General features: G+C 41.4%; 1 protein-coding gene across 7 annotated transcripts; it reads right to left on the bottom strand.

Annotated features, from left to right (window-relative positions):
• Positions 1 to 13,924: 13,924 nt before the first annotated feature.
• TCEAL2 (transcription elongation factor A like 2) lies at positions 13,925 to 19,705 on the bottom strand. Of its 7 annotated transcripts, none has more exons than XM_085006088.1 (4): positions 19,578 to 19,705; positions 16,477 to 16,650; positions 15,218 to 15,288; positions 13,925 to 14,868 (listed from the first exon to the last, which is right to left on the bottom strand). In XM_085006088.1, the coding sequence occupies exon 4, from the start codon at positions 14,839 to 14,841 to the stop codon at positions 14,092 to 14,094; it is 750 nt and encodes a 249-aa protein (XP_084862214.1). In that variant the 5' UTR covers positions 14,842 to 14,868; positions 15,218 to 15,288; positions 16,477 to 16,650; positions 19,578 to 19,705; the 3' UTR covers positions 13,925 to 14,091.
• Positions 19,706 to 21,119: the final 1,414 nt, after the last annotated feature.

The following is a 21,119-nucleotide window of genomic DNA, read 5'->3' as shown; positions in this document are numbered from 1 at the left end:
TTTCTTTCTTTTCTTTGATGATTCATTTCCACTTTTTTCTATTTGGATTATGTTAGTCATTAAAAAAAAACAACTAAGACCAGAAAACAATACATGATGTGATTGGACTGCCCAGTGAGTTTATGAGAGCAATGACGACACTTAAAATTTCTGTTGTCAGAACGTACAATAATAGGTAAAACTCACATTAACTCTGGTACTCAGAGCTAGGGAAATCAACTTGGCAGTTAGAACAGACACACTGCTATAAAAGTCAGTGTTATTATCTGTAAAATAGGGATAATACTTGCCTCATGGGACTGCCAAGTGGATTAAATGAAGTACTTGCTGAGAATATTCGCTGTGTTGTGACTCAGTACTCACCATATACTTGGGGGAGGGATGGCTCCCATACCACTTTTATGCAGTAGCAAGTATATGGATGGAATCAGACACTGAGAGAATAACTGAGGAAGGTCTCACCAGTGCTCAGGAATAAGTCCAGGTAGCTAAGAGATAGATGCCACTCTCTCCTGGATAATGCCATGTCTGCTGGGTTCTGTGTCCCTTCTCCTGGATCTTGTACTCATTACTGATACTGTGTAATGAGCTGAAGGCCATAAGGTGCCAAGAGCCCTATCAATTTCTCTAAGGCCAGTGCCCACTTAACCTTGACCTCTTCAGAAGTGTGGATAAAGCCCTCTCTTCACTTTAGAATTACGGTTACCTAGTTATCTGTAAGTATCCCCTTAGTGCTACTTGAGACTCTAACACCGTTCAGATTTTTTTTTTTTTTTTGTCTTTTTGTCTTTTCTAGGGCCGCACCTACGGCATATGGAGATTCCCAGCCTAGGCGTCCAATCAGAGCCTACACCAGAGTGACAGCAACGCAAGATCTGAACTAGGTCTGCAACCTACACCACAGCTCACAGCAATGCCAGATCTTTAACCCACTGAGCAAGGCCAGGGACTGAACCTGAAACCCCATGGTTCCTAGTCGGATTCCTTAACCACTGAGCCATGACGGGAACTCCCCTTCCAGATTTTTTAAGAAAAATAATCATTTATGTGTATTTTGTTGGTTTATGTGGTTTTGCATACGTAAATATCCTTCTTACCAAATTCAGATATTGCAGATTAGACGGGGTGTGGGAGTGGGGAGGGGGCAGATATCTGCATGATAGAGGCAGTGCTATTCTCACAGGTGAATATCTCATCTGCAGACTCCTTCCAAGGTTGAATTTTCTCCCAGGAAACTCTTAGGCCCTGCTTTAGCAGTTCAGCAGACCCATCAACATATTTGATTTTTAGATCCTTATTAGTGAATATGTGGTCCACGGACCAGCTGTATCAGCATTACCTGCGAGCTAATTAGAAATGCAGAATTCCAGGCCCTACTCAGACTTACTGAATTGGAATATTCATTTTAAAAAGACCCCCAGATGATTCCTATGCACATTGACGTTTGAGAAGCACAGGGTTGGAGGGAGACTCTTTTCAGGCCCCTCATTCCCACCTTCACATGATGTGCCAAAAATGATAAGTATATGCCCTATATAACATACACATCATAGATTATTAAACAGACCCATATTTGTTTGTCAAACTGCAGATACCCTCTCCTCATGCATTAGTAGGTCTTAAAATTAATTCACTAGGGTCAAGACTTGCAATTTTTTTTGGTCTGTTTAGAGCCGCGTCTGTGGCATATGGAGGTTCCCAGCCTAGGGGTCAAATTGGAGCTGTAGCTGCTGACCTACACCACAGCCACAGCCACGTCAGATCTGAGCCACGTCTGCAATCTACACCACAGCTCATGGCAACGCCAGATCCTTAACCCACTGAGCAAGGCCAAGGATAGAACCTGCATCCTCATGGATGTTAGATTCATTTCCACTGAGCCACAACGGAAACTCCAAGACTCCACAACGGAAACTCCAATTTTTAATGAAATAAGTTAGAGTTGAAGAGATTCAAATATAAAATACCAAATTGCTGGAGTTCCCACTGTGGCACTATGGGTTAAGAATCCAACCGCAGTGGCTTGTGTCACTACAGAGGTGCAGGTTTGATCCCTAGTCTTGTGCAATGGGTTAAAGGATCTGGCATTGCCACAGCAGCAGTGTAGGTCACAGTTGCTGCTTGGATTCAATCCCTGGCCCAGAAACTTCCATATGCTGCAGGTATAGCCATTAAAAAAATCAAATTGCAGGTAGTTAGAGTATTATTTTGTGGAATTTGGTATGTATGTATGTGTATGTACCATGAGTTATGATTTTAAAAAATATATTTCTGACTGTATGCTATGGTTTTTTTAAAAATTGAGAAACTGCACTGAACTCTTTGCATTGCAAAGCATATCCAGTCCCTTTCACACTTGTATCCCTAGTGCCCAGTGCAGTACCTAACAAATAGTAGGTACTTACTAAAAGTATAAATAATAATGACTAATTCAGGAACTTGAGTTTTTCTCCAAGTTTAGCCCCTGCCTACATAAATAACTGTGGGCAAATACAATTGTCTAACAAGGTTTACTTAAAATTCCAAAAGGATCCAGTAACTATAGGCTTCAAAGCTAGATAGGACCTATTGCAATTCACAGTGAGAGCTTTCATTAGTAAAAGATAGACACACTCAGCAGCACCAAGGAGAGCTCCTGGGCTGGAGAGAGTAGAATTTCTTGACCAAGGGAAGACAGTCTCTGTAAAGTGAAACTTAACAATTGTGGAATCCTTACTGTAAAGGGGCTCTGTGGAGGGCTCTGTGTATGCCACAAGAGCACGCCTCACAAAAGAACAGAAGCATGCCTGCCAGGGTGGGAGGCCAGGCATGAGGGGCTGCCCTGGAGAGATAGCAGCTGAGCTACCTGCAGATTTTCTTTCTTCACTTAGTCCCAGGGGAATCAAGACCTCAGGTTTTAGAGACAACATATATCATATTGGTCTTGTGTCTGGACTCCATATGGTTTCCAGTTTTTTAAAATGATTTTATTCTTTCATTATAGCTGGTTTACAGTGTTCTGTCTCTTTTCTACTATACAGCAAGTTAACCCAGTCACACATACATATATACGTTCTTTTTCTCACATCATCCTCCATCATGCTCCATCATAAGTGACTAGATATGGTTCCCAGTGCTATACAATAGGATCTCAGTGCTTATCTACTCCAAAGTCAATAGTTTACATTTATTAACTCCAGATTCACAGTCCACCCCACTCCCTCGACCTCCCTCTTGGCAACCACGTCTGTTCTCCAATCCATGAGTTTCTCTTCTGTGGAAAGGTTCATTTGTGCCATATATTAGATTCCAGATATAAGTGGTATCATATGGTATTTGTCTTTCTCTTTCTAACGTACTTCGCTTACTCTGAGAGTCTCTAGTTTCATCCATGTTGCTGCAAATGGCATTATTTTGTTCTTTTTATAGCTGAGTAGTGTTCCATTGTGTATATATACCACCTCGTCTTAATCCATTCATCTGTCGATGGACATTTAAGTTGTTTCCATGTCTTGGCTATTGTGAATAGTGCTGCAGTGAACATACAGGTGCATGTGTCTTTTTCAAGGAAAGTTTTGTCCAGATATATGCCCAAGAGTGGAATTGCTGGGTCATATGGTAGATCTATATTTCGTTTTCTGAGGTACTTCCATACTGTTTTCCATAGTGGTTGTACAGTTTCTAGGTTTGAGTGATACCCAGAGCAAGAAAAAAATCTACAGTAGGTCCAGGCTATAGTGCAAGTTTCTCTGACACTTCAGCTTCATTACTCTGCAGACTCAACTTTATTGTATTCCTGCTAGATAGAGTCTGTGAAGCCTTAGAAATCTCCAGCAGTAGAAGTAGAATACATACCTCACTGTTTTAGAGGAAAAAAAAAAAAACATGTTCCCTTTTCTTGGCAACCCTAGCTTGCTACCAGTCCTTGGTAAAGACTTAATACCTGACCATGAGCTTTTCATTTTCTATGCAAATAGGATACCAATTTTGAACTTGTTTTTATCTACTCTTTGAATAATGAAGTTTGGTATGAGAATCAGCTTCCCACCATTAGTTGCAAATGGATTTAAAAGACGGCCTGAGTAAGTCAAGAAGGCACAAATAAATTACAGACTTACTCCTACTATTTCACTGTCCTTCTCTCAACCGACATATACGGTCTCATAGGGAGTTCCTCATGACCCATTAGAAAAAGAGATAAAACAGTGGTCCAGCTCATGAATCTATCTTCTTGGTATGCTGACAGTAGGTACAATTGGATGTCTGTTGCACTACAGCCCCACTCAGGAACGACTCAGAAAACAGTAGGAAAAAGAAATGATACTAGTGGGTAGAATTTTGTGTGGTCCCTTTTGTATAAACACGTCATGGCTGTAGGTATGGAGCTACTCAAGCTCATGTGCAATGGTTAAAAGATTGGTCAAGGACTTGGAGAGAATTAAATTGGAAAATTAATGATGAGGAAGTATGAGGAATAGGTTTGTAGATGGCCACTCATAAAGGGTGCAGATGGTACAGATATCCATGTCTCAAGATATAATAATTTATTATTGCACAACAAATTACCCCACACTTAGCAGCTTAACAAAATATTCATTTATTAGCTCACATATCTGTAGGTAAAAAGTCTGGCACAGCAAGGTTGTGTTTTCTGTTCAGGATCTCACAAGGTTAACATCAAGATGTCAGCCAAAGAGAATTCTCATCTAGAAACTGGGAGGAAAATCTTATTCCAAGTTCATTTAGGTTGTTTCCTGAATTTAGTTCCTTGCAGCTATAGGATTATAGCCATACATTTTTTTGCTGGTCCTCAGCTAGGTTGTTTTCCGTTTGTGGAGGCTACTTGCATTCTTTATAACATGAAGCTCACTCCATCTTCAAGCCAGCTGTAACACATTGACTCTTTCTCATGCTTCTAATCTCTGACTTCTTTGTCTCTGCTTCTAGACCCCTTACTTAAAGGGATGATATGATTAGGTCAGGACCACCCAGATGATCTTCCTATATTAGGGTCAACTAATTTTTGATCCTAATTACATCTGCAAGATGACTTCACAAAAGTATATGAATTAGTGTTTGATGGAATAACTGGAGGAAAATATGTATACACCATCTACTAGTAATTTGGTAGGTCACCTTAAAATTCTGCCTATTACAGTTTGCCTTCTGGTCCCCAAAGTTTTATGCCCTTCCCAGATGCAAAAGACATTCACCTTCTCCCAAGCTTCCCAAGAATCACATCACATTACAGTATTAGCCCCAAAGTCAAAATCTCATCATCTAAATTATCTAAACCAGATGTGGGTGAGGATCTTGAGTGTAATCCATTAAGTGCAATTCCTGAAGATACTCCTCTCATCTGTTGACCTATGATATTAAAGACACAAATTTTCTGCCCACAGCATATGATGATGGGATAGGCACAAGATAACAGTTATAGACAAAAATGTGGAAAATGGAAGATAAAAAGAAGTCACTAGCCCACAACTGCTGGACTTCCATGATAAGATCTCAAGGCCTGAGAATAATAATCCATGGCTCTTAGCTTCACCCTTTGTGCTCGTGGCTCTGTCTTCTGGACTCTTAGCTCTGTATTCTGAGCTCTTGGTTCTGTCCTCTAATTCAGCCTTCCTTTTTCATTAAAGGTAGCACGTGGTTCCAGTTAGGCAGTTTTATCAGACTGCTTTCCACCAGAAGAATTTTGGGGTTCTGATATTCTTTCATTTTGTACTCTTTTGTCTCTTTCATTCCAAGCTGATGATATTTCTGTTGAAATAATTTTCTTAAGAACCTTGTTAATCTTGAATAAATTGCACTGAGTTTTACTTCATTGGACAAAATCTATACACATGGAGTTTCCCTCGTGGTTCAGGGAATTAAGAATCTGACTAGTATCCATGAGGATGCTGGTTCCATCCCTGGCCTTGCTCAGTGGGTTAAAGGATCTGGTGTTGCTGTGAGCTGTGGTGTAGGTTGCAGATAAGGCTTGGATCTGGCATTGCTGTTGCTGTGGCAGCTGCAGCTCTGATTAGACCCCCACCCCGGGAACTTCCATATGCCTCAGGTGTGCCCCTAAAAAGACAAAAAAAAAATCTACACATGTAATTATTCCTGAGATAATTTTTCTCTATCTTTGCCTCCTGTTGAGGTGGGAAATGTGTGTGGATGCACTCACCTCCTAAAGGATTTGCATATTCATTGCCACAAATTATCCTCCCACTAAGTTGGTAGTGGCACATTAAATCCTCATCTTTCAAATAATTAACTTCTTTGTCTGACCTCTAGATCCCTTAAGCTTCCTAGAGGCTGTTGGGTTTTGTGGAATGTGCAAGCCATAATTTTTATCTCTCAAAAATGAACTTTTATGACTGAGTGCTCTTTTTAAAAACTTTCGAAGGATTTAGCAAAAGGTTATGCTAGCCACACCCTCAGCTTTTTCGTTATGTCAGCTTTTTCGTTAAGGTATCTCTTAATTTTAGTGTATTTTCCCACTTGAATAGAATGAGAACTTCCCAAATCATTAAGTCCTATTTCCTTTGTGTTTAACAGATATCCCATCAATTTGTCTCTCTCTTGCCACATTTTGATATAAATAATAGGAAGAAACCAGGGCACACCTCATCATCTTGCTTGGAAATAATCTCACCTAAATGTCCAAGTTTATCATTTACAAGTTCTGCTTTCCACTGAACTGTAGGAGATAATTTCACTAATCATTATGCTACTGCATATGAGGATCTTACTGCTTCAGTTTCCAATAACATGCTCTTTACATCCTTCTGGACTTGTACTGGCAAGGTCTTTGAAGTGTCTGTTTTTATTTATGGTTGGTTCCAAGCAATAATATTCCTCAAAATTCTCCCAGCCTTCACCCACTGCCCAGCTCCCAAGCAGTATTGGGTATTTGGTACTTTCAATCCAATATCTAGATTAGTTTTCCATTACTATGCAACAAATTACCTCAAATTTATCAGCTGACAGTGTTTGGCACAGCTGGGATGTGGGGAGAGGGAACCCTGTGTTTTGGCTACAGCAGTATGGAATGGAGCTTGGAAAGTGGGGAGGAAGCAATCTTGGTTCAAATATTACAGGCACTCAACTTTCTTACTGAATTTTTATAGATTTTCTTGAACAGATGTTTCTTCATGTGATTTTTGTCCTTAAGACCATTAGGAATTTAATGACTGACTTTCTTTTGTAAAATATATTTTTTACCACTTTCACTGAGGATACAGTCAGTGGGGCTCCTCATGCTGCCATGCCAGAAATCAATCTTCCATTATTTCTTTGCAGTGTTTCATCACAATTTTCTTTCTCTTCTTCTTCTGAGACTTTGGTTAATCACTTGACCCTTGAACAATGCAGGGGTTAGTGGTACTGACTCCTTACACAGTTGAAAATCCATTATACCTTTTGGCCTCCCCCTAAACTTAACTACCAACATCCTATTGATGACTGGAAGCCTGACCAATTACGTAAACAGTAGATTAACACATATTTTGTGTGTTATATCCTGTACTCTTGCAATAAAGCAAGATAGAGAAAAGGAACTGTTATTAAGAATAAGGAAAATACATGCACAGCACTGTACTGTATTTATTGACACTGTATATTTACTTCATCTGTTTACATAGTCTGTCAATGCCTACATCAATATTGTCTTATATGATACAAAATAATGTAGCTGTTATATGTATTGCTAACACTAGACATCAAAAATGAAAAGATCATTGAAACTTAAATTTATGGTTGCCAAAGGGGAAACATGGGGAGGGATAAATTAGGGGGTTGGGACTGACATGTATACACTACTATATAAAAAATAGATAGGTAATAAGGACCTAGTGTATAGCATAGGGAAAGTTACTCAATAGTGTGTAATAACCCATATGGGAGAAAAATCTAAAAAGGAATGTATATATGTATATGTATAACTGGTTTACTTTGCTGTACACCTGAAACTAACACAACTTTGTGAGTCAACTATACTCAAATAAAATTTATTTTAAAAATTAAAAGATCATGTGAAAAAGAAATTCATATTTATTTATAGGTATAAGGATTTGTGCATTGATAATGAAGAAGCAGCAATATGATTGCTTTATGGTTGTCTAGTGTGATGGATACCACTGCTTCATGGTAGCCTAGCCAATACTGTAATGAATAAATAATTATAAAACTTTTATGGCACATAATATCACACTCACATTCATGATATAGCATTGGAAATTTTGTTACATTAAAGAAAAATACTTACCTGTGATGATGATAGGCTGATACACAGTTGAGAGAAAGGGGAGAGAGAGAGAGGCATACCATATGATTATGTAATTCTTTGAAAGCGAAGTTATAAAACAGTAAGATAACTAACACATTATTAATTTTATATCACTCACCTTCTGCCTGTATAAGAATAGGCAATTCACATCAGTATTAAGTCTTACACACAATGTTATTCATGTATATTTTTGTATATTTATTGAAAAAAATCCACATATAAGTGGACCCAAGCAGTTCAAACCTGTGTTGTTCAAGGGTCGACTGCATATACATTAAATTCTTTTCCACCATATTCCATTAGTCTCACAATCTTTTCTGCATTGTCTTTTTGCCTCTCTCTCCCCCTAAGTCTAGAGATTAGCACCAGTTCAGAGCCTTTAGCTAATAACTCCCAGAAGATTTTTATATTTATTGCCCTAGTGCACAGTCACCCTGAAAAGTGTCTGCTGGAAAAGACTATGGAAAATTCATAGTACACACCAGTGGCTGCAGGGTCCTAACTTAGAGGTAACTTGCCTTTCCCTCAGTTAGGTGAGAAGTTGAAAAACCCCACTATAGCAACTTGAATTAGGAAATTAGCAGCGCTAGATTTTTTTTCTGCCTGAACATGTCAGGTAGAATTCTATAGGCTGCTCAATTATTTCATTTTTAAGAGTGCTCTGATTATTCATCACCACTGATCCCTGTGGGTCAAAAATCATCTAATTACCATTTTGTCCCCAGGGCTCATTGTAGTAGTTGCACTCAACGTGTTTCATGTGACTAAGCACTGTCACCTGACCTCCACCACTCTGGGATCCATTCATTCATACTAAGATCAAGTAGTAACTCAATACCTCTGCAGCATTCTTCACCACCATCTCCATCCTACAAAGCACAGGCCCACAGAAATCTTTAAGGATGTTCATGACCCTCTCACCCATGCATTTTTAATGTCTTAGAGCATGTATGCACAAATGCCCCCATCCCATATATCAGGGCTCCATTCCTTCCCTACTAGTGTTCTTACCTTGTTGTAAAATCCATAGCAGCTAGGGCAGTTAATTGGCAATGGAACTCAGTGACACCATGAGGACCTGAGCTTGGGCTTCAACATTTTTCTCATCCCTAAGATGAAAAACTTCTTCAAACATGCCATGTAAGCTTTACGTGTGTGTTCTATTTTCATAGTTTTCAATTTATTTTTTCCTATGTATACTCTTTAGGACCATCAAATGAACACGGGAAACTCCATAACCTCTTGGATAATTATTTTCAACATAATGCTTAAATGACACAGCAGCTTGATTCCCCAAACTTTAGATGCCACCTTACATCATTCCATGACACCAGGGGTGTCAATTTGAGTAAGTGTGATACTACTACGTGCTGTGTACCAGGCAACCTCTCCTAACACCTGCCTCCATTCTCCTGACCCCAATCGTAAGGAGGTAATTTTTTTCTCCTTAAATTAGCAATTCAATTCCTGGGGTAACTTCTGGTATCTATTACTGTATCTGAGATGTGCATGACAAGAAACAGGGAACCCATTTTTAGAAAATTTGAGAGGCATTTTTTTTAAAGGTCAATGTGTAAAGATGTGAGAAGGGTACTGGAGAACCACAAGGGATAGTACAATACTCCATGGCTAGTAATGGTAGGGTTATCTAGGTCTGAAGGACAAAGGGAAAGAGAGGTTACTGAAAGCTGGAGATACTGTTTCTATTCCTTCAGGAAACTTTGGAGGAGAGACTCAGCATCTGGTGATAACACAGGGAATAAGCTGAGAAGAAAATTTCCTGACCACATTGTCCATCATTGACTGCCACAGAACAAGAGAGCTCTTTGATGTAGTTAATACAAGTCAGATTCCCTGGGATATAGAGCAGGGTGAAGGAAGAATCCCAATGGGAAGATGGAGAGATTTCTAGGAAATAAGTGATGGCCGTGTTAGTAATACTCACTGGGAATTGTGCCTGCAGTGGGAAAGGGTCCCCCTATTCAGCTTTTATTACATTGTAAGGAGAGGGGTAAAAGGCATTTTGTTGGAGTTCCTGTCGTGGCACAGCGGAAACGAATCCGACTAGGAAGCATGAAGTTTCGGGGTCGATCCCTGGCCTCGCTCAGTGGGTTAAGGATCCAGCGTTGCTGTGAGCTGTGGTATAGGTCACAGATATGGCTCGGATCTGGCATTGCTGTGGTTGTGGTGTAGGCTGGCAGCTGTAGCTCTGATTGACCCCTAGCCTGGGAACTTTCATATGCAGTGGGTGTGGCCCGAAAAAAAAGAAAAAGACATATTGTTCTTACAGGGTTAATTCTAGCAGGACTGGGATTTGCCTAAACTGGTCTACTAAAGTAAGAAGTGCACCTGTGAGTTACTGACTGCATGGTAAGGGCATGAAACATACTAAGAGTTGTTTTAGAGCCATGGGTCCAAGGAATTTGGGTGGTATGTGCCAGCGTATCAGCTTTGTTTATTGGTAACAAAAAGGTTGATCATTTGCTCCTGATCTTGGTGAACCTCCCATTAAGAGCCCTGCTGTTGAAGTCAGCTACATAGCAAGAATAAGCCTATATAACCATCACTGTATGAGAATTGTGGGCTGAGACCCCATTTTGTGCTCTCTAGTTCTAAGGTATTCTGTGCATGCATCTGTGGTTCCTGTTCCAAAAGAAGAAGTGCATATTGCCAGGGCTCTTAGAGAGACGGAGAGGAATGGGGGTTTATATCTGGACACTTTAGCCCCTGACTATGAGACAGTTCTTGGCTGTGGGGCATATTCTCAATGCTGTTGCTGTATCATATTTCTTTTTTTTTTTTCCTGTGCCCATCTACGGATTTGCAAGCATTGACATTTGAGGTCCCATGAGTCTTCTTTAGCAACGGAACAGTTTAGCTGTCATAGTTATCATAGTATATGGAGAAGAAAATACACCATACTATGAGATGTCTTCCATTTGCCTTTGTTTATAGTCATGATTTGCTCTAAAGACACTTTCAGATTCTCTTCAGTGGATATATTAATCCTTGCCATTATGGATTCATCCTCCCAAACTTTTATACCTTACACAGGCCTTTAGCTCCCTCCCTACACACAAAATAGCCATTGCTCTTTTCACTTTATGGTGATTTACACTTACTATGACTGCAATCTTAATGAATATATAGGTCAGTGGACATTAGCCTTTAGTGTGAATCAGAATCTCCTAGGAAGCTGGTTAAAAATGGAGATTCTAGCACTCCACTCATTTGATCTGAGGGAGAGGGTCAGTTCACATTTTCAACAAAGTCCTCTGGTGATTCCAACATGTGGCAAGTTTGCAAAATTTAAAAATATGCATACATTAATAAAATGACTAAGGGTTAAATTTGTGGTACAAATGCTTCCACATGATGTTTCATTTGGAACTGCAATTAATCCCACTAAAGAAGTAGAGTCCACAGTTACTTATTTCAACCAGGAATGATCTGGGGTACAAACACCTAACTCAACTATTATTACTTGCAAATTTATTAAGAACCTATTGCTTGATCAGCACTGTGCTAAGCATTAGAGGTACCAGAATGAAAAGGACAAATTGTGCTTTGAGAAGCAGAACCCAAAACAGTGTTTCGCAATTTTTTAAAAATTTAGCCCACAATCAGAAATTTATTTTTCAACACAATTCAGGGTGTACAAACACACGTATATACATAACTGAAATACAAATTTCACGAAACAATACTCACCCTATCTACCTGCAATATAATTTGATATTTACTGTTTGGCTCTAACCAATGCTATTCTACTCTACTTCATTAAAAAAAATTGCAGGGATTGACTCATTTAGTTTGTTTCCATTTCTACTAATGTCAGGGATGTGGAACTGCAGTTTTACAAACACAGGCCTACATAATAATCTGTGGGGTGTATCTTATGCAACACAAGCATTTATCCTTCTGGGCACATATTTCCCACAATGGTGGGAGTGGGAGGCTAAAGAGAGTCCCCTTATAAACAAGTGCTTTGCAAACTTTAAAGTGCACAGGAATCACCTGCAGATCTCGTTTGAATGAAGATTCTTATTCAGTAGGCTTGGAAATGGGGACCTGAGATTCCACATTTCTATCTCCCCAGTGATGCTGATGCAGCCAGTCCATGGACCACCATTTGAGTAGCAACGCTACCACAAGTGTGGGTAGGTGTGCTAACCTTGTAATGAAGGACCAGGCAGGAGTCTCCTAGGAGATAATTTCCTCTAAGGAAAGAAGAATGAATCAGAGAAGGCACTGACACATGAGAAAAGCACAGGATGTGCCACTCATATTTTATCCCAGCTTCGCATATCTGAATCTAGTGGAAAGATGGCTGTACACAAAAACAAACTTGGAAAGCAACAAACACAAAAAGGGTTGTTTTGGTGTTAAAAAATAAAAAGGAGTTCCTGCTGTGGTGCAGTGGGTTAAGAATTCGACTGCAGTGGCTTGGGTTGCTGTGGAACCACCAGTTTCTGGTTTGATCCCTGGCCTGGCACAGTGGGTTAAAGGATCTGGTGTTGCTGCAGCTGTAGCATAGGTCACAGCTGCAGCTAAGATTCAACCTCTGGCCTGGGAACCACCCTATGTTGCAAGTGTATCCATTAAAAAAAAAAAAAAGATTGTAGGATTGTTTCACTTAGGGACTGAAACATCACTGAGGTGTTACAACTTGGATAAGTATAACTATAAAGTGAGGAAAATGGCTTTAATCTCACTTCCATAGGTGAAATGGGGTGAGGCAGGTTTGGGGCTCATTGAGAAATCCAAGGAAATCAACTGGGCTTTGTCACCTTGGTACCAGTTCATCAGCAGTAGTGAGGGCCTTTAAGAGCATTCAGGATTGTTTGTTGTTTTTTTTTGTTTTTTTTTTTTAATTTTATTTTTATTAGTGTATAGTTGATTTACCACGTTGTGTCAATTTCTGTCATACAGCTAAGTGGAATTTATGAAAAATCATCCTAAAAATAACAGTAAATGACACTGAAAAAAAAAAAGAGTGAGTGAATGCAGGACTCATGAGAAGGGGTATAAGTGCCCAGCAGACATGGCAATACCCAGTGGAAGGTGTTATCCACCTTTTGGCTTCCTGGACTTATTGCTGGGCACTGGTGAGATGTACCTCAACCCTCCTCCCAGTGTCTGATGGGGTCCTGGTCCTGCTAGTGTAGGGGAAAATGTAGAAGTCAGCCTAACACGGCTTTCATACTCAGTACCTCATCTAATCCATTCCTCAATTCTGTAAGGCAATTACTACCCCGTTTCACAGATGACAAGACTGTCCTTTACAACAATGGATCTGTCATAACTGCCAATTTGATTCCTCCAGATACAAGTCCACAAGTAATGTGAATTTTACATAATATTTTAAGTTCTGATAAGAATTTTGAATGTCTCCACTGCTTTCCTAAACTCAGTAAACAGTTCTTTGTATTGCTTTCTATGTATTGCTTCTTTTTTTATTTCAGTATTTCTTTATAAGGAAAATAACCTATGTTCTCTAGGAAAAAATAGACAGATGAGTAGAACTAAAACAAAGAAGTCACCCACAATCTCACAGCTCAAAAAATCATTGTTAACCATTTAGTGAACAAAATTTTCTATTTTTCCTGTGCATAGATGCACTATATAAATTTGCTTTTTTTTACAAAAGTGGATCAATTCTATAGATGATATCATAAGCTGCTTTATTTTTCCAAAAATCATAACGTCTTTGTAATGCACATGGGGGAAAATCCTCTATGGGTAAAAACATTGTTGATAACAAGATTGACACCTCGAGCAAAGTATCAGCAAAACCTTAAAGCACAAGGCCTAATAAAGACCTGCCAGGGGCACTACACAAAAGGAATGTCTTCAAAACCCCTCTGTGGGGCCCTGCAGCCACCCCTGAGTTCCCTTGGGCCCCTGGGGTGGAAGGGGTCCTGTAAACTTTTTTGCATCCACATAAAACCCCCCAATTTCTGTCTGGTTTTCTTCACCTCATCCTCCACTCTGGCCATCTCGTCAAATTCTCTTATCATCTCCTCATTGCTCAAATGCATATCGTGTATGGCCTCCTTGTATTCCTTGAGACACTGAGCCAGCCCCTTGTTGGTTTTTCTTTTGGCCTTCCTGGGTATATCATCCCCAGCTGGGCGCTTTCCTGCAGCCATTGGCTCGCTGGCTGGCTTTTCTTCTTTGGGCTTGCCCTCACTCACTGGCTTTCTCTGGCTCTCTGGCTTTGCCTCACTCTCTGCTTTTCCTTCTTTTGGTTTGCCCTCGCCCACTGGCTTTCCCTGGCTCTCTGGCTTTGCCTCACTCTCTGCTTTTCCTTCTTTTGGTTTGCCCTCGCCCACTGGCTTTCCCTGGCTCTCTGGCTTTCCTTCTTTGGGCTTTGCCTCACTCTCTGGCTTTTCCTTATCCTTTAGAACTTCCTCATCTTCTGGCTTTCCCCTGTGATCTGTCCTTCCCTTGTTTTCTAACTTTTCTTTGTCTGCCACGGCACAAGCTACTCCTGGCTTTCCCGCATCCAGTGGCTCTTCTTCCTCTTCCATCTTTCCATGGTTCTCAGGCTTTCCTTCATTTTCATTGCAGAGTTTTTCCATGTTGAGATGTTCCCTCCTTCTCCTGTCCTGGGGGTGGGGCAGGGGGAAGAGAAGACAAAGAGGAGACAATGGAGACTGAGGGCTGGGGGTGGACAGCAGGTCTGGATGGTAGGAGTTGCTTCTTGCTCCTTTCTGGGATCCCCAGACCTGGCCCAGCCCTCCTAGTGTGCCTTCTGCCCACCCTTTACCCCACCATTCCTCCCACACACAGGAGCCAATCATTTCTGTTGCAGGCCCTGCCATTTTCCCCCAACGTTTGCTCAGCATGGCAGAGTGTGTGAAGATGTTTTGGGAAGTGGACAGCGGGGTCCCCAATTCTGCCCAGGTGGTGTCCTCCTCTGGACCCTACTGTGACCCTGTCCAGTGCTTCACTGACCTGTGGGGATTCTGGACAGGCTCCTCTCCTTTTTTGTAGCCCAGCACAGTGCTGGTAACAGCCTCACAGACCTGCAGACAGACAGGAGACCATGGCTGGATGGCTGGTGAGCCCTGCTATTCCAACATTTCCAACTCTACCTTCCAAGACCTTGCACCTCAGTGGCCACATCTCTCTTTCAGGCCTCAGACACCAGGCCAGGATGCTTTCAAAATTGTTAAGGTCTCTGGGTCTCCCTCACCTGCAGGCAACCTGCTCCGCCCCCACCCCTTCCTCCTGGGCACAGAAGGTTAAAAAAGGGGTTATTTCCAGAATTTGCCTACGTTTCAGGGTCACACTCCTCCCCCGCCCCCTCCATTTCAGGCCAGAAAACTGATGGAGGGCCCAGAGAAGGGGAGTCGAGGAGGCGGTGGTGCCAAATGCTGGATCCTCCGGCCCCACATGCCCACGCCACGCCACGCCCCGTGCCGCTACTCACCCATCTCCGGACCCCTTCCCCTCTCCCCCACCCTCACCGCTGCTCCAGGATCCTAGTCCCATCCGCCACAACCCCCGCCCGCGGCCAGCAGCATCGCCTACCTTCACACTGACCCGCGGGGCCCGGGCCAGGCCTGCGCCTCCTCGGGCTCGCCTAAGCCCGCTCGCCCCTTGCCCGCCGCCCGGGCGGCTTGGGGAGCTGGTTCTGCGCGGGCGACCGGAGCGGATGGCGTGGGACGGCACCACAGGGAGGGTGGGCGGGCGCGGGGGCTGCTGCCCACATAGGCGCCCAGCCGGTCACGTGAGCACCGCGTCACCCAAGCTCGGATGCCCTGCCCCCCCCCCCGCCCTGCCCCCTCACCCCTATCTCCAGGGGACCAGACAGCTGCTGACCGAGGGGTGGTAGGATGGGCTCTTGGAGGAGTTACCCACAGACCAGGATGGGGGCAGCTTCCTGACTGCAGGTGCCTTACGTGGAGCATCTCAGGTTCTTGCTCAGCATCCCTCTGAGATGCCCATTATCGCCAGTTGTGACAGCTGATAGGTACCTGACTTTGACAAGAACATTCCACACCGAGACCTATAGCCCGCTTGCTTTCAAGACCAGCTCTGCCTGACTCCACAGCCCTGGTGGTGGTGTCCACCAGGAAGTTGCGCTGCCACCTTCTTCTCAGCCCACGTGTTTGTTCTCTTTCCCTGGGTGATCTCTGTTCATTTCCCTCTAAACACAGATGATTCCCAAATCTACAGATCCACGTTATTCCCTCCTCTGAGCCTCAGACCTTTGCCAGCTGTCTGTTGGACACCACTGCTTGGGGTCTCCAAGAGACCTCAAAATCCATGTACTCCAAACTGATTTCACCAACTCCCTTCTTGCCTTCTCTGTTCACTTCTCTCCACACTGGAAACTTGCACTCCAACATTTAACCTGTTGTCATCTAGAGATTGTCAGACAGCTAAAAATTTAAAAAAGAAAAAAAGGAAGATTTAAAATAATTTAAGTGGATCGCAGGTGCACAGATTCATCTCATAACCCATGTTTGCCCCTCTTCCTTCTCTTCCTTCCCCTTTCTTTTTTTTTCTTTCACATTTGTGAAACCACCACCTGACCCAAGACTACAAAACTCCCAGTACAGTAGCTGCTACAGTGTAGTCACACACACACACACACACACACACACACACACACACGGGTATACAGGTGTCTGAGTGTATAAATATGGGATGCCACTATTTCTATTTTGATTTGCAAAATACCACATCTTTTTACACAATTATTATGAATGCGACACAACTACTTCTAATTATATTCCTTTTTTTTTTCTTTTTATGACTGCAACTGTAGTATATGGAAATTCCCAGGCTAGGAGTCAAATCAGAGCTGCAGCTACTGGCCTAGCCACAGCCACAAGCAACATTGGATTGGAGCCACATATACAGCCTACACCACAGCTTGTAGCAACAGAGTCCTTAACTCACCAAGCAAGGCCAGGGATGGAACCCACATCCTCTCAGACATTATGTTAGGTTCTTAACCTACAGAGCCACAATGGGAACTCCTCTAATTATATTTCTTATGCATATGTTTCTTAATTAGACAAAACATTTATTTTCCTACAACGTTTTGTTCCACCAAAATATGTATTCTCATTAACATTAACTTGACGTAACAAGTAATTTTATCCTTAATATTGAATTTAATTTTATCCTTAATATTGAATTTAATCCACAATGCCATTAATAACAAGCCTAAATATGTCCTTTCATGAGAATGAACTTCCAAAAAATGTATTATTATTATTATTCCATTAATTCGATGGGGGAAGTAATATCAAATCACTCTTAGTATTAACTGATTTTGTTTTAATCATCTGATGATGCCAATTTTAAACTATTGTCAATATTTGCCTCTATTAAAGTTTCTTTGCTAATGGAGCCAACATATTAAAAGCTATTGGGAGTTCCCGTCATGGCTCAGTGGTTAATGAACCTGACTAGTGTCCATGAGGACTCGGGTTCAATCCTTGGCCTCGCTCATTGGGTTAAGGATCCTGCGTTGCTATGAAGCTTGGTGTAGGTCACAGACCTGGCTTGGATCTCATGTTGCTGTAGCTGTAGCTTAGACCAGTGGCTACGGCTCCAATTGGACCCCTGGCCTGGCCTAGGAACCTCCATATGCCTCTGGTGCAACCATAAAATAAATAAAAAGAGCTATTACTCCTATTTTTGAACCTGCACACAAAAACTTGGGATTCAAAATTTGAAGAAAAAGAATTCATTCTAAATTAGAAATATCATTCATAGAATGAGGAGGCAACACAACTTCTGCATCTGTATGTACTTAATTGACATTCTTCTTAAAATAACTACTACCTTCTAAAGTAGATGGAAATTTCTTTTAGCAGGTTGATTTGAGTTTTCTGGAAGTCAATAGTATCACTACAGCCCCCTTAGTGCATAGTAAATGTCAGCAAACATTTTGTGGGAGTTAAATGTTTATCACCAACTTTCTTAAGGAAACAAAAGTTGTTACTAATTTTTCATTCAATATACTCATAAGTTTCTTGTTCAGAGATTGAAGAATCATTTCCAACAATAAAATATAGATGTAGATTTGCACTGTATAATGAATGATAAAACCACTCTACCAAGGATGTTCATGCTCCACAGCGGCACGACTCAGCTTGTACTTCCCTCACATATTTCATATACACTTTCATGCTTTTTTTGTTTTTGGGTTTTTTATTTATTTATTTTGCTTTTTAGAGCTGTACTAGTGGCACATGGAGGTTCCCAGGCTAGGGGTCAAATCGGAGCTACAGCTGCTGGCCTAAGCCACAGCCACAGCAACATCAGATCCAAGCCATTGTCTGCGACCTACATCACAGCTCACAGCAACACCAGATCCTTAACCACTGAGCGAGGCCAGGGATCAAACCCAAGACTTCATGGTTTCTAGTCAGATTCGTTTCTGCTGCGCCATGATGGGAACTCCAACTTTCATGCATTTTGGATATCCTTAGCATGATCATGGTCCAACTAGCTAATCACATGAAATAGCAGAGCTAGCAGCATCAAGTGCTTTTCTCACTACCAGTCAAGACAAAAAGGGACTGGTTCTCTAGCTGCTGCTATGAGAGTTTACCTCATTTTAATACTGAGTACCCTGCATGTTGTCCTTGAAGAGGATGTATTACTTATGTGACATTAGGAAAGAGACTTTTCAAAGATGATTAAAGATTTTGAGAAGAGAATATCCCAGATTATCCAAGTAGGCTTTAAATATGATTATAAATGTCCTTATAAGAAGGAGACAGAGGGAGATTTTACTACAGAAGAAGGCAACCTAACAACTGAAGCTAGATCCTAAGCTGCTTGGAGTTCCTGCTGTGGCACAGTGGGCTAAGGATCTGGTGTGGTCTCAGCCGCAACTTGGATTCAATTCCTGGCTGGGAACTTCCATATGCTGCGGGTGCCAAAAAAAAAGAAAGAAAGAAAGAAAGAGAGAAAGCAAGCAAGCAAGCAAGCAAGCAAGCTAAGCTGCTGGCTTTGAAGATGAAGGCAGGAGCCATGAGCCAAGGAATGCAAGGAATGAAGCTTAGAAGCTGGAAAAGGCAAGAAAATGGATTCTCCCCTAAAGCCTCCAGGGGGAGCCCAGCCCTACCCATAAACTTGATCCTAGCCCAGTAAAACTGATTTGGGGCTTTTAACATCCACAGCTGTAAGAGAAGAAATGTGTATTGTTTTAAGCCTTCAACTTTATGATTATTTGTTACTGAAGCATTAGGAAATTAATACAGTAAACAGTCTACTAAACCCATTCTGGCTTTTGCAACAGGGAAGAACAACTATGACTCCATATTGAACCTAGTTTAGTTCTTACCTTTGTCTTCTGGTGTTAGTTGCCTTTGCTTCGTCATGTTAGCGCTGCGCATAAGCACATTAATTATTGAAGGAATTTTGCCTGCAGCTTAGGGTGTACGTGATAGCCCCATTTTGAAGAAGCTCTGCCTTCCCTGAGGTGATAAGGAAATAAGAACAAAAAAAATTAACATTTCTCTTATCTATTTTTGCAGGAACATCTTGACCAGACCAGATTAACGTCAATGGGAGTCAACTGACCAAGAACCAAGAATTTTCGCAACCTCTCTCAGACCACTGGTGCCTCGCTGCTTGAGGCTATTCCTCACCTCCTGACCTCACCTCCTCCTGCTGTCCCCTTCACTAGCCTAAAAGAAGCTTGAATTTGACCCCAAATTAAGATGTTCTTTAGGATATTACTCCGCCATCTTCTCATCTTGCTTGCTTTCCAAATAAAGTCGATTTTCTTTGCCCCAACACCTTGTCTCTCAATTTATTGGTCTGTCATGTGGCAAGTGGTATGAATTTGGACTCAGTAATACTTTAATGTAAATATCAAAAATAATAATACATTGTTTAACAATGAAGATTTTTGGACAAGTGTTAAACTATATGGATGCCAGGTCAATAGGCAACCCTTATGTTAAGGGCAAATCAGGAAGCAATTTGTGTAAAGCCACCTGCCCCAGTGCCTGGCTCATAATAAGTATTCAATTGGATGAGTTTGTATTAGTATTCTGGTTGAGAACAGCCATGTCTTTTTTAAAACTTTCTTTAGACTATTGTAGATTTACCTATAGTTGTGGAAAAACAATAGAGAGACGTCTTATGCCCCTTACTCATTTTCCCTCTATGGCAACTTGTGTAGCTACAGTAAAATATCACAAATAGAAAATTGACATTGATATGACAAAATAAAATTCATATTTTAAAGTAAGACAAGATAAATTTAAACATACAATTTTTCTCTGCTTGTTTGGGCCTCCTTCCTCCCCTCTAGTGTGCATTGTGCATCTGTATTATGCATTGACCACATCTCCCCAATGGCAGAAATACCTACTTAACCACAAGAACAATTTTTCTTTATCTGATGCCAGCCCTGTAACTCCTTAGAAGATAACATTCCTTTCTCAATCCTGTAAAGGGTGATGATGATTCACCACTCAACTTGTATGTGCAAACATCTTTGGTGAACTTTGTGTACAATGTCACCATGTCATTTCCCTCAAAGACAGTGATTGGTGCAGAACAGTGGTCAGACAACCTGGGGAGATATAGGGCTGCACCTAATGGAAGTTCTTAGCTTACATACTTACTTTTGATCTTATTAATGTCACTGGATATATTACTCGTATCCTGCCTACTTTTCAAAATCGTTGTTGCATTACCAAATGTGTGACTGAGTCTCCAATAAAAATAATGAAGACTAGGTGACTTGAAACAATTGACCAAATATGTAGTTCTATATGAGATTAATCAATCAATCAATCAATCAATCAATCAATATGGGAAGAAGTGATAAAAGGGAGTAGTTTCCTAGACCATAACAGACTAGTAAGACAGG

The sequence above is a fragment of the Sus scrofa genome, chromosome X, assembly GCF_054392235.1.
Source record: "Sus scrofa isolate SSC_HxYL_T2T_F1_AM1 chromosome X, Sscrofa_HxYL_maternal_Yorkshire_Landrace_v2.0, whole genome shotgun sequence".
NCBI classification, from domain to species: Eukaryota; Metazoa; Chordata; class Mammalia; order Artiodactyla; family Suidae; genus Sus; species Sus scrofa.
Note: the sequence above shows the minus strand (reverse complement) of the source record. Positions and strands in the feature narration are given on the sequence as shown.

Bases quoted from the DNA above. Each gene is read 5' to 3' on its own strand.
- TCEAL2 (XM_085006087.1), bottom strand. From the start codon at position 16,617: ATGTTGGAGTGCAAGTTTCCAGTGTGGAGAGAAGTGAACAGAGAAGGC. The intron at 15,289-16,476 runs GTCTGAGGCTCA...GTCTGTCTGCAG, and splicing joins CCAACAGACAGCTGGCAAAG to GTCTGTGAGGCTGTTACCAG. The intron at 14,864-15,217 runs GTCAGTGAAGCA...CCCCCAGGACAG, and splicing joins CCTGTCCAGAATCCCCACAG to GAGAAGGAGGGAACATCTCA.